Consider the following 17,144-nt stretch of genomic DNA (forward strand, 5'->3'; position numbering starts at 1 on the left):
CTTCCTGATTTCAAAACTTACTGCATAGCTACAGTGATGAAAATACTGTAGTACTGGCATAGGCAGACCTATATACCAATGAAAGAGAATAAAAAGACCAGACAAGGAAATAAGTAAATAAACCATGAATATAGTCAATGAATTTTGACAAGGGTGCAAAGACCGTTCAATGGGGAGGAGTTTTTTTCAATAAAACGGGGCTGAAATTGTTACCCTCTTGGCCACAGCTTCTGCTGAGTTTCTCTAAGCCTGCCTCCACACACCTTAGGACATGACAAACAACCTTGAGGGCAAAAGCTAAGTCAAACATGGAGCTCACTACCCTGGGATTGTCTTTTCCCTGAGATTTAGGACCCTCAAATTTTGACTGTCCTTGTAGCTCAAATTTTAGCATCCCTACTCAGAGACTCTGAAACAAGCTCTGGACTACTGCTTTTTCTGTTTGGTCTCTGTCCCATGCCAAGAGTTGGCAAATAATCCAAAGATTTAAAAAAGCAGGGGTAAATATGGGACTCAACTCAATGTGTTTTCTTTCTGCAATTCTGGTTTCTGCCAAATTGGTCTTAGTTGCCTAGGTTAGTCCCCACTGCCTTCAAACACACACACACACACACACACACACACACACACACACACACACGTGCAGACACGTGTGTGTGTGTGTGTGTGTGTGTGTGTGTGTGTGTGTATTTTAAACAACATAGTAATTCTAAGTGGAGTCTGGTCTGATATTCTTACCTAAAAAGAAGTTCTAATTAATTTTAATTATTGATGTGTATTTAACTGACTAGTCCATAAGCTTCCTGAGAATAGAAATTCTTTTTACTTACTGATTCTGCTTTAACACCCATAACACTATCTGGCACAGACTTTATTTAGTATGTATTTGGTAAGTTAATTTTTATATCAGGAAAAATTGCTAGAATGCAAGTAAAGCACAGCATATAAAAACATCACTTCCAACCATTCAAGTCCATCAATTCTTCTTTTTCCACTAATTTCCACTAAGACATGTACAATCTTTTGTTCTTCAGCCCAAGTATTAATGAGCAAATACCTCAATAATACTTCTTAATGCTTATTTGAGATTATCTCAGGCAATTCTAAAACCTTTTTTTTTCATTTATTAAAACTATTCCACCATAACCAGTAAGGAAATTGAATTAGTAATCAAAAATCTCCCAAAAAACAAGAGTCCAGGGCCAGATGACTTTCCAGGGGAATTCTACCAAACATTTAAGGAAGAGTTAACACCTATTCTCTTGAAGCTGTTCCAAAAAATAGAAATGGAAGGAAAACTTCCAAACTCTTTCTATGAAACCAGCATTACCTTGATTCCAAAACCAGAGACCCCACTAAAAAGGAGAACTATAGACCAATTTTCCTGACGAACATGGATGCAAAAATCCTCAACAAGATATTAGCCAGCCGGATCCAACAATACATTAAAAAAAGTATTCACCACGACCAAGTGGGATTTATACCTGGGATGCAGGGCTGGTTTAACATCCATAAAACAATTAATATGATTCATCACATCAATAAAAGAAAGGACAAGAACCATATGATCCTCTCAATAGATGCAGAGAAAGCATTTGACAAAATATAGCATCGTTTCTTGATAAAAACCCTCAAGAAAGTAGGGACAGAAGGATCATATCTCAAGATCATAAAAGCCATATACGAAACACCCAACACTAACATCATCCTCAATGGGGAAAAACTGACAGCTTTCCCTCTAAGATCAGGAACAAGACAGGCATGTCTACTCTCATCACTGTTATTCAACATAGTTGGAAGTCTCAGCCTCTGCAATCAGACAACACAAAGAAATAAAAGGCATCCAAATCAGCCAGGAGGAGGTCAAACTTTCACTCTTCACAGACGACATGATACTCTATATGGAAAACCCAGAAGATTCCACCAAAAAAACTGCTAGAACTGATTCATGAATTCAGCAAAGTTGCAGGATATAAAATCAATGCACAGAAATCGATTGCATTCCTATACACCAACTATGAAGCAACAGAAAGGGAAATCAAGGAATCAATCCCATTTACAATTGCACCAAAACCCATAAAATACCTAGGAATAAATCTAACCAAAGAGGTAAAAAAAATCTATACACTGAAAACTAGAGAAAGCTTATGAAAGAAATTGAAGAAGACACAAAAAAATGGAAAAAGATTCCATGCTCCTGGATAGGAAGAGCAAATATTGTTAAAATGTCGATACTACCCAAAGGAATCTACATATTCAATGCAATCCCTATCAAAATAACACCAGCATTCTTCAGAGCTAGAACAAATAATCCTAAAATTTGTATGGAACCAGAAAAGACCCTGAATAGCCAAAGCAACCTTGAAAAAGAAAACCAGGGGAGCCTGGGTGGCTCAGTCAGTTAAGCCTCCGACTTCAGCTCAGGTCATGATCTCATGACCCATGAGTTAGAGCCCCGTGTCAAGCTCTGTGCTGACAACAAAGAGCCTGGAGCCTGCTTCAGATTCTGTGTCTCCCTTTCTCTGCCCCTCCCCCACTTGCACTCTCTGTCTCTCAAAAATAAATAAACATTAAAAAATTTTTTTTAAGAAAAAGGAAAAGAAAACCAAACAAAGCAGGAGGCATCACAATCCCGGACTTCAAGCTGTACTACAAAGCTGTAATCATCAAGACAGTATGATACTGGCACAAAAACAGACACTGAGATCAATGGAACAGAACAGAGAACCCAGAAGTGGACCCACAAATGGATGACCAACTAATATTTGACAAAGCAGGAAAGAATATCCAATGGAATAAAGACAGTCTCTTCAGCAAGTGGTGCTGGGAAAACGGGACAGCAACATGCAGAAGAATGAACCTGGACCACTTCCTTACACCATACACAAAAATAAACTCAAAATGGATGAAAGACCTAAACGTTAGACAGGAAACCATCAAAATCCTCGAGGAGGAAAGCAGGCAAAAACCTCTTTGATCTTCTTACTCAACCTCTGCTTACTCAATATGTCTCCAGAGGCAAGGGAAACAAAAGCAAAAATGAATTATTGGGACCTCATCAAAATAAAAAGCTTCTGCACAGCGAAGGAAACAATCAGCAAAACTAAAAGGCAACTGATGGAATGAGAGAAGATATTTGCAAATGACATATCAGATAAAAGGTTAGTATCCAAAATCTATAAAGGACTTGTCAAACTCAACACCCAAAAAACAAAAAAATCCAGTGAAGAAATGAGCAAAAGACATGAACAGACCCTTCTCCAGGAAAGACATCCAGGTGGCCAACTGACACATGAAAAAATGCTCAACTCACTCATCATCAGGGAAATACAAATCAAAACCACAATGAGATACTACCTTATACCTGTCAGAATGGCTAACATTAACAACTCAGGCAACAACAGATGTTGGTGAAGATGCAGAGAAAGAGGATCCCTTTGGCATTGTTGGTGGGAATGCAAGTTGGTGCAGCCACTCTGGAAAACAGTATGGAGGTTCCTCAAAAAATTAAAAATAGAACTACCCTATGACCCAGCAATTGCACTACTAAGGTATTTATCCAAGGGATACAGGTATGCTGTTTTGAAGGGACACATACACCCCAATGTTTATAGCAGCACTATCAACAACAGCCGAAGTATGGAAAGAGCCCAAATGTCCATCGAGAGATAAATGGATAAAGATGTGGTACATGTATATACAATGGAGTATTACTCGGCAATCAAAAAGAATGAAATCTTGTCATTTGCAACTACGTGGATGGAACTAGAGAGTATTATGCTAAGTGAAATTAGTCAAAGACAAATATATGACTTCACTCATATGAAGACTTTAAGACAGAGAACAGATGAACCTAAGGGAAGCAAAAATAATAGAAAAACAGGGAGAGGGACAAAACATGAGACTCTTAAATATGGAGAACAAACAGAGGGATACTGGAGGGACCGTGGGAGGTGGGATGAGCTAAATGGGTAAGGGGCATTAAGGAATATACTCCTGAAATCATTGCTGCACTATATGCTAACTAATTTGGATGTAAATTAAAAAAATTAAATTAAAAAAAAAACTATTCTGTACAACATTAAGTGATTTCATTATCCTTTGGATTAAATAATCCAATTCTAGGTCTGGCATTTTATCAGAAAACAAAGATTTTTCATCCAAAGTAGGGCTCTCTTAAAGCATAAGAGACTCTTAAAAACTGAAAACAAACTGAGGGTTGATGGGGGGTGGGAGGGAGGGGAGTGTAGGTGATGGGTACTGAAGAGGGCATCTTTTGGGATGAACACTGGGTGTTGTATGGAAACCAATTTGACAATAAATTTCATATATTAAAAAATGAAAAAAATAAAAAAAATTAAAAAACTGGAAAAAAAAAAAAAAAAACAACCAAAAAACAAAGTAGGGCTCTCTTAAATTAACCTTTAGAGGCTCCTTGATTGTATTCAGTTAGGTTTTTCCAGAACAAGAAAACAATGGTACACCAGCTAAATATAAAGCTGCTAAATATAAAATTTATAATCAAAGAAAATATACTGAAACTATAAATTATTTTCTCAGTTACCTTATCAACCTGATATTGTCAATCCCTAACCAAACATAGCCAGAAGAATTGAAAGTAGTTGCCTCTGGGAAGGAGAAATTATAGAGGTTATGAAATAGGGCAATGTATGAGCACTTTTCCCCATAAGCGCTTAAGAATTATTAATGTTAGGGGTGCCTGGGTGGCCCAGTTGGTTAAGCGTCTGACTTTGGCTCAGGTCATGATCTTGTGGTTTGTGAGTTCAAAGCCCTGTTGTCAGGCTCCACACTGACGGTATAGAGCCTGCTTGGGATTCTTGCTCTCTGCCCCTCCTGCACACAAACACTCTCTCTCTCAAAATAAATAAAGTTAAAAAAAATAATGTTAACTGCATATTTACATTAAACTTAAAAGCATAACTGTAGAAAAAATAAAAACATAATGTGTAGAAAATGAGGCACTGATTTAAAACACAAGGAAGATTTAATCCTTAAAGCAATAATGCTAAAGGTTGTTAGTATGATGTCGTGGGCTCATGATACAGCTTTGAGGCTGTCATTTGTCCTGTGGGGGTTTTCAGTCCCACATTTGTAAACCTGACAGTAAATCAGAATGCCAAGGCCAACAGTAATAATTCTAGTATTCTAAAACTTCAGTGAACAATAAGTGGCAGGACACAATTTAAAAGAGAAAGTGTATTCGTTAGATAAAAGGCAAACTCAGAAGGGCTTGTTTTATAATGGATGGTTAATGAAGTTACAGTGATTAGCACAATTATTTTAGGATGACTCTTAAGAGAGTTAAAGGAAGATGATATGGTATTAGGGAATCTATCTCCGTTGATTAGACAGCTTCTACGACATAAAGCATGCATGGTCCAAGCATTAATGATGCATTTGGGGCCTGAGAGAGCAGTATGTGCTGAGTGTCACGTAACAGGTCCTGCTCTAGTGAGCTAGTCAAGTGTCACAACCTGCCCTTTCCTGTAGACTGTGAGTAGTCAGAGACCAAAAAAAAAAAAGAAAAAAGAAAAAAAAAAAACTGGTCCCAAACTGCTGGCTCCTAAGGATGGGTATGGTCATCCATACTTAAAACTAGATAAGGGAAGGGCTCTGGCACTTCTTACACGGCTCTTGACAAATTAAGAGCTTTATCAGATATATCTTTCAGTTTACAAAGGTTTTTCATTTCAAACTGTCCAACTTTAACTCACAGAGTTTGAAATAAAAGAACCAGCATCCTATCCACTTTTAAACAGCAAGAGTAGAGATCTGTGTCACAGGAAAGAAAAAGTAAGACAAACAAAAAAGCCATACGTAGGTTATCATTACAGAAGTGTCCACAGGAGGTAAAGAAAGGGGAAACTGGGTTTGTAGCATAAGACCATCTAGTGTACAGAAAGGTTTTATCTATGTTCATTATTCTGGTATGCATTATATTTCTCCCTGTCCTGTAAGTACCCACTCAATGAAAAAAACCTTAAAATTATTAATTGAAGTTTTTAAGTTGATGTGTGTGTGTGTTATAACAGTTGGAGTACTTCTGTAATAAAGATTTCCTTATAAGAGCAGCGATATGGGAGGGTATCTGTGTAAAGTCTACTTAACACTACAGAAGGATAAGACAAAATCTTTGGTATGCCCATTTCCAAAAGTCTTAATGGGGGGAACCATCTGGAACCAGCCGCATGACAAATCCCATGTTCACTGAAGCCTCAAATGTTTCCCCGTGGGTCCAAATGTGGACAGATGCCAACAGGGAGTGACAGTTTCCTACACTACAAACTCCTAAGCAGGGCATCCAACTCACGAAAACTCCACAGGACCTCAGGGCCCCGCTGCAGCTTTCCTCAAAGTACCTTGGGATTAGCCTTGCTCTTCTCCCCTACACTTCTCCCCCTTCACTTCCCTCAGAATTGTTTTTTTTTGTTTTTTCAACCAAAACAATGTACTTTAGGATTATAATCAGAGAATTTAAGTGGAAAGGAACCAAGGGACATTAGTTAAATCATTGATTTAAGGCTTGAATCATCTAAATTTGATTATTTAACTTTTTAAAAGTTTATCTTATTTATTTATTTATTTATTTATTTGAGAGTGAGTGAGAGAGAGAGAGAGAGAGAGAGAGAGAGAGAGAGAGGGAGAAGGAGAGAAAGAGAATGCAAGCTGGGGAGGGGCAGAGAAAGAGAAGAGAAAATCCCAGGCAGGCTCCGTGCTGCCTGTGCTGGAGTACTTAAGGCTTTTAGGCTGGAGCTTCCTGTCAGGCTTCTTCAAAAAGCATATTTTCTAAGTTCATTCATGTTGTAGCATGTATCAAAACTTCCAATCCATGAACATGGGATGTCTTCCCATTTATTTAGATTTTCTTTAATTTCTTTCAGCAATGTTTTACAGTTTTATTTTATTTTATTTTATTTTTTTTCAACGTTTATTTATTTTTGGGACAGAGAGAGACAGAGCATGAACGGGGGAGGGGCAGAGAGAGAGGGAGACATAGAATCGGAAACAGGCTCCAGGCTCTGAGCCATCAGCCCAGAGCCCGACGCGGGGCTCGAACTCACGGACCGCGAGATCGTGACCTGGCTGAAGTCGGACGCTTAACCGACTGCGCCACCCAGGCGCCCCTACAGTTTTAAGTGTAAAAGCCTTGTTCCCTCCCCCACTTTGGTACTTTAGTACTTTATTCTTTTTGATGTTATTGCAAATGGGAGTGTTTTAATTTCATTTTCAGAGTTTCCATTACTAGTGTATAGAAATGCAAGTGGTTTTAGTATACTGACCTTGTATCCTGCAATTTAGCTGAATGTTTATTAGCTCTAACAGTTTGTATGTTAATTCTTTAAGACTTTCTGGATATAAATCATGTCATCTGCAGAGATGGTTTTACTTCTTCCTCTTCAATAACTTATTTTTTCCTCTTGCCCAACTGCTCTAGCTAGAATTTCCAGGAAAATACTGAATAGAAGTGGTGAGAGTGGACATCCTTTTTTGTTCCTGATATGATAACAGCTTTCAAAGGGAAAGCTTTCAAAGTCTTTCACCATGAGGTATGCTGTGAGCTGTGGGTTTTTCACATATGCTCTTTAACAGACTGAGAAAGCCCCCTTCTATTCCCAATTTGCTATTTTTTATCATAAATAGGTTTTTAATTTTGTCAAGTATTCTTTCTGTGCCTACTGACATGATTATCTTCTTTTTTCCCTTTATTATATGTTGATTAATTATTATATGTTGAACCAACCTTGCATTCCAGGGATAAATCCCACTTGGTCATGGTGTAGGATTCTTTTTATTTGCTCCTGGATTGTTTGTCAGTATTTTGTTAAGAATTTTTGCATAAAGAATATTGATCCATAGTTTTCTTTACAACGTTTTTTTCTGGGCTGGTTATCAGGGTAAATTGGCCTCAGGGAGTAAGTCACAAAGTGTTCTCTCTTCTGTTTTTGGAAGAGTTTGAGAAAGACTAGTGTTAATTCTTGTAAACATTTGGCAGAATTCACCAATGAAGCTATCTGGCCTTGAGCTTTTCTCTGTTGGAAGTGTTTTGATTAATAATTCAGTCTCTTTCATTGTTATAGATCTATTCAGATTTTCTTTCTTCTTGGGTCATAATTGATAGTTTGCATATTTAAGAATTTCCCCTTTCATACCTAGGTTACCCAATTTGTCAGCATACAATTGTTCATAGTATTCCCTTTTAAGTATTCCTATTATTATTTACTAAGTAAATAAGTATTCCCTATTTCTGTGAGGTCACTAGTAATGTCCCCTCTTTTATTCCTGATTTTTAATTTTAGTCTGCTCTTTTTTCCTTTGTCCATCTAGCAAAAGGTTTGTTGATCTGTTGATCTTTTCAAAGAACCAACTTTTGGTTTCATTAATCTTCTCTACTGTTTTGTCTGCTGTAATCTTTCTTTCCTTCTGATTGCTTTTGGCTCAGATTGCTATTCTTTTTCTACTTTCCTAAAGTGAAAGGTTAGGATATTGATTTGAGATTTCTTCTCTTTAAAGGTAGGTGTTTATGGTTATAAATTTCCCTCAGAGAGCTGCTTTCAATGCCTCCCATAAGTTTTGATATGTTGTGTTTTCACTTTCATTCTTATTTTCTAATTTCCCTTGTGATTTATTCTTTGCCCACTGATTATCTAGAAATTGTGTTTAATTTCCACTTAGTTGTGAATTTTCCTTCTGTTACACATTTCTAATTTCATTCCACTATGGTTAGAAAAGATACTCGATACAATCTCAATCTTTGTTCAAATTTATTGAATCATTTTATGACCCAACATATACCCTAACTTGTGATGTTCTATGTGCACCTGAGAAGAATGTGTATTCTTCTGTTGTTGGATGCCAGGAGTCTCCAAGCCTATACAGAATATAACTCATTTATCCATATATATCTGTACAGATATGCAGATACACTATCTATCTACATTTAGTATCTAGATATATAGTATCTAGTATATACTTCAAGTCATGTACATCCTTGCTGATTTTCTATTTACTTATATCCCATTCATTTACTTTTATTTTTTTGCTAAGTAATTTTTTATTGTAGTAAAATATAACATAAAATTTATAATTTTAATCATTGACGAAAATATTAATTTAAAGTAAAATAAATATATTTTCACTCTTAGATCAGATGGGACCTCAGTGAAGGCAGTTAACAGGAATTAGTTAAGAAAGTGTTATATTGGGGCGCCTGGGTGGCTCAGTCAGTTAAGCATCCGACTTCGGCTCAGGTCATGATCTTGCGGTTTGTGGGTTCGAGCCCCGCATCGGGCTCTGTGATAACAGCTCAGAGCCTGGAGCCTGCTTTGGATTCTGTGTCTCCTCCTCTCTCTGCCCCTCCCATGCTCATGCTCTGTCTCTCTCTGTCTCTCAATAATAAATAAATGTTAAAAAAAAAAATTAAAAAAAAAAAAAGAAAGTGTTATAATAGCTGAATAAAAGTACTGGAAAGATTAGCTACTCTGGTAAGGTAAAAAATTTATGCCATCCAAGTGACACTCAGCCAAGTTTGGGATAGACTTTGTGTTGAATGTGATCCTGAAACTCAGCACAGGATTCCCCATTTTAATGTGAGATGTGTAGCAAGCTCTGACACTCCAGCACCTGGTTTGGCCCTTGCTCATGTGGGAGAAAGGAACCATATGATTACCTGATAGCCTTCTGTTTTCTTCTGACACCACTTCAGCAAAGCATTCCTCTTTGATCCTCCATATTCTCTCGCCAATGCGGACAGAGGGTCTTTCCTTTCTTCCCTAAGTGAAAATAAGGAATCCAAAGTTAAAATATTTTTTATTTGAGCACATTATAAACCAGAAATCCCACAAAGAAGAAAGAACAGTGTCAGTTTGCATTCCTGGATGGGATAATTGCACATACTAAGGCATCTAATAGCAAGATGTAGGCTTTCATTCAATTGATTTTACTTCTCAATTTTTACAGGATCCTCACAGACCCAGTTTCTGCTATCTGAAGGGATGGACTCTGTTCATTATCCACATGGAAACTGGCAAAGATTTAGTATGGTGTGCACTCACAATTAATGGAATGCTTTCCAGAATGCTCAGGAGGAAAAACAACCTGACAGTGGCTGCATATGAAAGCTGCTATGGCAGACTTTTATTCAGTATCTTGCCCTTCCATAATCTTTATGCTTTAGTTTTATTTTACTAGTTTTTGTTTTCAACCTTTTATGTCCTCAATCATTTCATATTTTTTTAAAAAACAAATCACTTGGTGGGAGGGGGGCGCCTGGATGGCTCAGTCGGTTGAGCGTCTGTCGGACTTCAGCTCAGGTCATAATCTCACGGTCTGTGAGCTCGAGCGCCGCATCGGTCTCTGTGCTGCTGACAGCTCAGGGCCTGGAGCCTGCTTTGGATTCTGTGTCTCCCTCTCTCTCTGCCCCTCCCCTGCTCATGCTCTGTCTCTCTCTGTCAAAAATAAATAAAACATTAAAAAAATTTTTTTAACTATTTAAAAAAAAAAATAAATAAATCACTTGGGGCCCCTGGGTGGCTCATTTGGTTAAGTGTCCAACTTGGCTCAGGTCATATCTCACGGTTTATGAGTTCAAGCCCCGCGTCGGGTTCTGTTGCTGACAGCTCAGAGCCTGGAGCCTGCTTTGGATTCTGTGTCTCCCTCTCTCTCTGCCCCTCCCCAACTTGTGCTCTGTCTCTCTCTCTTTCTCTCAAAAATAAATGTAAAAAAAATTTTAAAAAATAATAAATAAAAATAAATCACTTATTGTAGATACAAAGGGCAAGATTATGCAAAGTGAAGGATTAAAAGGCATAGTTCCTACCTTCAAGGTGCTTACATTTAGGGGAAGCAGATAAGACAACAGATGGCAACACACATTAAAACATTCATAAAATGTTTCAAATGTGTTTATTGTGAAGATATACACTCTTTATTGACTACAGGTAACTAGAGTTTTATCTTGCATAGAAAATGGGATTTTTCTGTAAACTCACTCACTTGTTCAATACCTCCTTATGGAACACCACTCTGCCAGGCAATGGATAGTGAACAACACAGGGTTCCTGCCCCCTCAAGGAACTTCAAAGTTTACTATAAAGTAGACACACCACAGGAGTTCAAAAAAAAAAAAAAAAAAAAAAAAAAAACACAACAACGGCTACTTACAATTCATGTCTTAAAATTATATGTAGGGTACCTTTTAGGCACTGTCAATTTCCTTGAAGACAGAATAAATATCCTGCTCTAAATAAGACAATGAATCAAAAAAGATTTTGTGATCACTCTGCTGATGAAGCAAGTAAGGCATACAATCTGACATATCCTGGACCAAATCCTGCCTTTTAGTAACTACTTGACGAATACCTGGAGAGAGAGCGCTTCTAAAATGACCTGCTCTTTGGTAAGTGGCATACCCTTAAAGGTTTGTTCTATTTTTTAGTGATTACTTTAGGAATAAAGCAGAGATTCTATCCCACACCCCATTAAGTATACTTATGCCCAATAAGTATCCTAAAGGCTACTATATTACAAGTGGCTTAATATTCTTCAGTGCATTGATTCTATGTTTTCACCCTTCAAGCTATGCTAGAAAATCAAAGAGTACATATTTATAACTGAAGCTTTTCCAATTCAGAGGTGTGCTGAAGCAGCACCAGTTTGATTTATCTTAGAACCAAAAGTAAAATACAAAAATTTCCAGCAAGGAGTTAAGACTGCTGTCTTGAAGAAATAGACTTTTATGTTTGCATGCCAGCCCACCAGACTCCTGCTTTGGTTTAAAAAGCCCAAAGAAGTGTGTTATAATACCACTGAACATAAGAAAAGAGAATGAGAATAAAGTTAATGAAATACGAACACAAAAAAACAAGCCAAATGAATGAATGAATGCATGAATGAATAAATCTCCAACATGCTTAAAATAATACTACTATAATCAATGTGAAAGGTTTACTCTGGCTCACACCAGGTCTGTTTGTTTATAGAAACAGCTTAAAATTAAAGCATCAAAGAAGAGTTAACTTTATGGACTACAATGGCAAGCTTCAGAAAAGAGCCTCCCAGAGCTGGAGGGTCGTCTCTCATAACCTCTTCATTCTAAGATGAAGACACCTTCCAGTTGAAGATCACAGCTTCTGAGTAGGGGAGCCAGAAGAGTGGGTGCACTTCCCACAGGCATACTACAGGTATGGCCTACCACCCAGGACAGAGACAGGTGTGAACAGTGCTCTCCCTGCATGAGCCTAGGCAGAGCATGAGCTACCCTCATCATCACTGTACCCCTACTTGCTCTGATGGCGCACAGCTTATAGGACCACTATTCTTAGAGGTTGAGCCCCTAGAGTCAGAGCTTTAAACTAAAGTATATAACTTGAGTTTGAGAGGCCAAACATTCCATTTTATTCTCATACATATAAGGCTAAAGTTCTGAAATCCACTCCTATCCCTCCTTCAATTCTTCCCAATACACCTCGACAGTTTTCCTCACCCCTATATACGATGTATGCTATCTTTTTGAAATGTTTTTTTTTCCTCTAAATTATAACTACTTCTTAGTCCCAAATGGATTCTGACATAAGAGAAGTATGAATAAAATATACTACTACATTTTCAGGTACTGTTTGCCAAAGATCAGTGTGGCACCATGTTCCCACCTTCTGGTCTAGAACAATTAGAACCGTCTCTGGTGGCTCTCATTCTTCCATTCCTTTTCTAGAAACCTGCTACCAAAACCAATCATCTTTCCCTGTGAAAAGCCTCCTGAGTCCCACCTTCCCTTCACCATTTCCACTGCTGTCATACTGATTCGGACTCAGCATCTTTGTCCCCAAAATATTATAATGTCATTTCAGTTGTGTTCCCCGATTTTTGTCCACAATGGAAGAATCCTTGAATCATCTCCTCACTCTGATTTATTTACCCCACTTTATATCTCCTACTATATCAAAGTGATTCAATTTGACTGTAAGGAGGTTCCATGCCTAGCCACACCCTACCCTATCAATCTTTTCTTCCACTGCCCCCAGATATGGTGGGTCCACACCTTCCTCTGGTCTTCTGTGCCCATCCTCTCTGCACATGCTGTACCACCTACCCATAGCTCCCCCAAACCTTGGTTACTCACCCTTCACAGAGACGTACATTCACTCACGTCTCTGACCTTGCTGACCTTGCCAGCCCACCCTCCACACCCAGACACCACTCCCCTAGGAAGCTTCCCCCTAACCCTCCACCCACACCCCATATTGTAATTTCACAATGCTTAGGAGGAAAGGAACCACCTCTTTCACTTTGCCTTGCTTTCACTTCTATACCATCTTACCCAATTCTGGGCATAGAAGAGATGAGAAAACAATAACCCAGAAAGAAAAAAAATCAGTGCTCGATTGCCATTATTTTATAATCTGATTATTGATCTCTGAAGGCTAGGAGAGGTATACATGAAATCCATCAGTATTAACTGTTCTCTACCTTATCCGACTTCGGGTGGTGGGGGTGACGGACGCCGTGGGAGAGGAAGACAGGGAAAGCTGTGGAGACGTGGTTCCCATAGCCATAAGAGAGGCTGGCGATGCTCCCTCGGGTGCATTGATGTCTCGTTTCATCTCTTCACTACTTCGTCGAGATACTGATTGTGAAAAATAGTCATTATGCATTTCATAATGGAGAAAGATGGTTACTTTTATAAAATACTTTTAAATTAGGTTTTTGAGACCTTTTCTTCAGCAGGTTCCAAAAAAAAGTAGAAATTACCATATATGAAAAAAACTAACATTTCCTTTATCATACTGGTAACTTGGAAGGATTTATTTCTTTCATTAAAAAACCTGTAAAAAAGATGCAGTAGTTGAGATATGCATTGAACCCCACATTTCCTGAAGGTATGGAATACATCTTATCCATCACCATAACAATCACAGAACATACTATCTACTCTCAACTAAAGGAAACATAACCCTTCTGAACATAGCCAAAATACCATTTAAGGGGAAAAAAAGGAAAAATACATCATCATTTAATTCTGGGTCAGGCCATGTTTTAAAAAACATAAACCAATGAGACAAACAGAAAACCAAAAGGTGTCAATTCAACTACCGAGAAACAAGATCAGTCAGAAAAGTTCTATTTTGAAAGGCTACCACAGTAAGCCATCACACCTTGTTAGAATTACAGAAAGTTCTAAGAACTGCTAAGTGGAAGTAGCTCCTGCTTTAGCCGTTGGTAACAGAGCCACAACAAAAGCAGCTTTCTAGCAAGGAGGCACTGAGTTGGCACAGGTGCTCAAGGCTCTGGGCTGAATGCAGGAAGAAGTGAAATATGAGACAAAGTTCCTGACCTCAGACATATACTCTCTCACATCAGAAGATGCTGGATATACAGGTGCCCTGAGCTGGCTGTAATCAATGTTATACATCAGTAATTCTTCCCAGATTACTGAAACTGCCCCTGCTTTTATGGACTAAAATTTTCTTGGTGATTGTAGGATGGTCACAAGCAGAATATAACTCTGCATTAGTGAAGTCATGTCTGTAAAGATCCAGAGGAGAGAGACGCTTTGTCCTATTACATGATCTTATTAGAATGATACATTTATAAATATTTCTGACATAATTTTGTGATTATTCTTGTTTTTCTTTCAATATCAGATCTTCATATGCCTTAAATCAGCAGTTTCTTTTAAGTGGTGTGCTAGGAAACTGGATGAGAACCCCTTTCATAATTTTATATAAAATAGAGGAAACTGAGGGCACACCTGGGTGGCTCAGTCGGTTAAGTGTCCGACTTCGGCTCAGGTCATAATATTATGGTTCATGAGTTTGAGCCCTGCATTGGGCTCTGCGCTGACAGTGTGGAGCCTGCTTGGGATTTTCTCTCTCCCTCTCTCTCTACCCCTCCCCCCCCAAATAAATAAATAAACTTTAAAAATAATTCAAAAAAGCAAGAAAAGGCTTTGGAATCTGAGCTTTGGGATGGTAATTTTGGCTGGACTTCCCACTAATACAAAGATCTGGCTATAATGCGTAAAAACTGTACTAGCTTAAATCCCCATGCAAGTGGAAGGTTAACTGTATGAGGTAAAGTTATAGGAATTTCTCCTTTTCTGGTCCAATTTCTAGCTGAGTTATTAAGGGCAAATAAGGGCCACAAAGGGAAAATAATGCAAGCAACTGATAAACTGGGATTAGCTCTATGAGACAAAGTAAGCTTGTTACATTCATCATTATAGGATGGCTTTTTTATACTGGAAAAATCTGGTTTCCAGAGAATTTTTGGTGTGCTCTGAAATAACAGTCATGACACACCTTGGGATTAATACTAGAATCTTTCACAACTATACCAACTTTGTATCAACCTATATTTTCAGCACGACATCTAGCCCATTCTAGGCACTTCACAAATCTTATTAAATAAATGGAACAATCTAGTTTTGGGCCATGAAATTGATTATTTTGAAATCAGGGCCATGAAATGTGATTTCTATAGAATCTGAAAAATACAACAGGGGAAATTCAGAGTGAAAATAATCAACTCAAGAGCTAAAGAGGCAAGAAAAGCTAGGTAAGTCTAAAGAGAAAGTATTCAGTACCATCACTAAGACCTCTGGAAGTCTTTCTAAGGGAAATTCCAGATAAAAGTCATCACCTGAGATGGTCTTGGCATTTTCCATGGCAGGTACTCTTGGCAGAGAAGCAGGTCGGCTGGTTGAAGATGTTCTTAATAGATGCTCTGCACAAAATGGGAAGGGTCAAAATAAAGACATCAGACACTGAACTCTGAAGTAACAAAGGCAGCAGGAAGGTGAGCTCTCCTCCTGTCCCCCTGGAAGCTAACCCTTCTTTCTCAATCCAGGGCACTCTAACAATTCCCTATGGAGTCCGTGTCTACTAAAGAGTTTCCTCAGACAAGGACTGTGGGAAACATTTCATTCAATGTTTGATTTCTAGAGATAAGATTTGATACAGATGAATGCTTCTAAATCACTGACTGCTACTTACCACTTTGACGCAACTCAACCAAAATTCAAAGATCCCCTACTGTATGTAGGTCTAAAAGTACAAGCTAAATCAAAGGCTTGCCCTTCTGTGCCTAACAGTAGTGGGGAATCCATACATATACACAACCAGAGACAAGTCAGGACAGGACGATTAGAATAACAGAATGACAAAGTATTATCAAACCACAGAGTGAGAATCCACTCACTTTGCTTTCAGGCAGCAGGGAGGTCTTCAACAACATAATGATATTAAGCTGAGCTTTACTAGTAGAGAAGAAGGGTGGGAACAGTATTTCAGCCAGACAACAAGCAGAACAAAGGTATAAGAGCATTCAAGTTACAGAACGATAAAATCCCAGTGGCCTCAACATGGGGCATATGGAAATCAGAGACGGCGACAGAGAAAGGGGCTTTAAAGGGAAAATGAGGCTAACTAACAAGAGCCTTCATTACCTAGTATGTGGACTTTAGTCTGAGGGCAACAAGGAAGCAACAGACATTTCTGAAATTCAAAGAAGGACGCAGAGAAAGAGTGCCTCCACTGTCCAGTTTGCAGCCGCACCCTGTTCCACTCCTCCCTTGCTCTCTAAACACAAGTCATCTTGGGAGTTTCTGGAGTTCCTCAAACACTGGCACTGTTCTCCTCCCTCCTATTCTCCTCCTCCATTTCCTCCATAGCCTGACTACTTTCATCACCCTTCTGGTCTAGCTTCAACATCACCTCCTCAGGACCTGCTACCCCAGAGTGGGAGCCCCCAAACACAGACCAGCACACTTCTTACCTAGGGCTATAAGCCTAACAAGGCTGTAGTCAGGCCAGGACGACAAGCACAAGGACGGACGGACTAGATGTTCTGCCTGGCTGCCATGTCCTAAGGACATGTGATTAGCATGAGGGAAAACACCATCCCTTACATTTAATGAAGACTTAGCCTCACTGTCTAAGAATGGCCCTATAGCAAACATATTTTAACAAGGGAAAAGACAAGATTTACTGTACATTAGTCAAACAGGTCATTCACCACTTCTTTTTAAGGACCAACAATTAAAAAAAAAAATAGTTCCTCTCAGAATGTCATGATGTCAAAAGTAATGGCATATGGCACCTTTCAAGGATAGCACCTCTGTTATTCCA

General features: G+C 38.6%; 1 protein-coding gene across 2 annotated transcripts in view; it reads right to left on the minus strand.

Annotated features, from left to right (window-relative positions):
- SPECC1L (sperm antigen with calponin homology and coiled-coil domains 1 like) overlaps positions 1-17,144 on the minus strand; it is a 141,107-nt gene that overhangs the window by 26,601 nt on the left and 97,362 nt on the right. For both annotated transcript variants that reach the window (XM_045459260.1, XM_045459259.1), the window contains exons 11-13: positions 15,658-15,741; positions 13,486-13,642; positions 9,689-9,791 (exon numbers count right to left, since the gene is read on the minus strand). In XM_045459260.1, the coding sequence (XP_045315216.1) occupies positions 9,689-9,791; positions 13,486-13,642; positions 15,658-15,741 (344 nt within the window). The remainder of the gene's footprint in view (positions 1-9,688; positions 9,792-13,485; positions 13,643-15,657; positions 15,742-17,144) is intronic.

Source organism: Leopardus geoffroyi, chromosome D3 (assembly GCF_018350155.1).
Source record: "Leopardus geoffroyi isolate Oge1 chromosome D3, O.geoffroyi_Oge1_pat1.0, whole genome shotgun sequence".
Lineage (NCBI taxonomy): Eukaryota > Metazoa > Chordata > Mammalia > Carnivora > Felidae > Leopardus > Leopardus geoffroyi.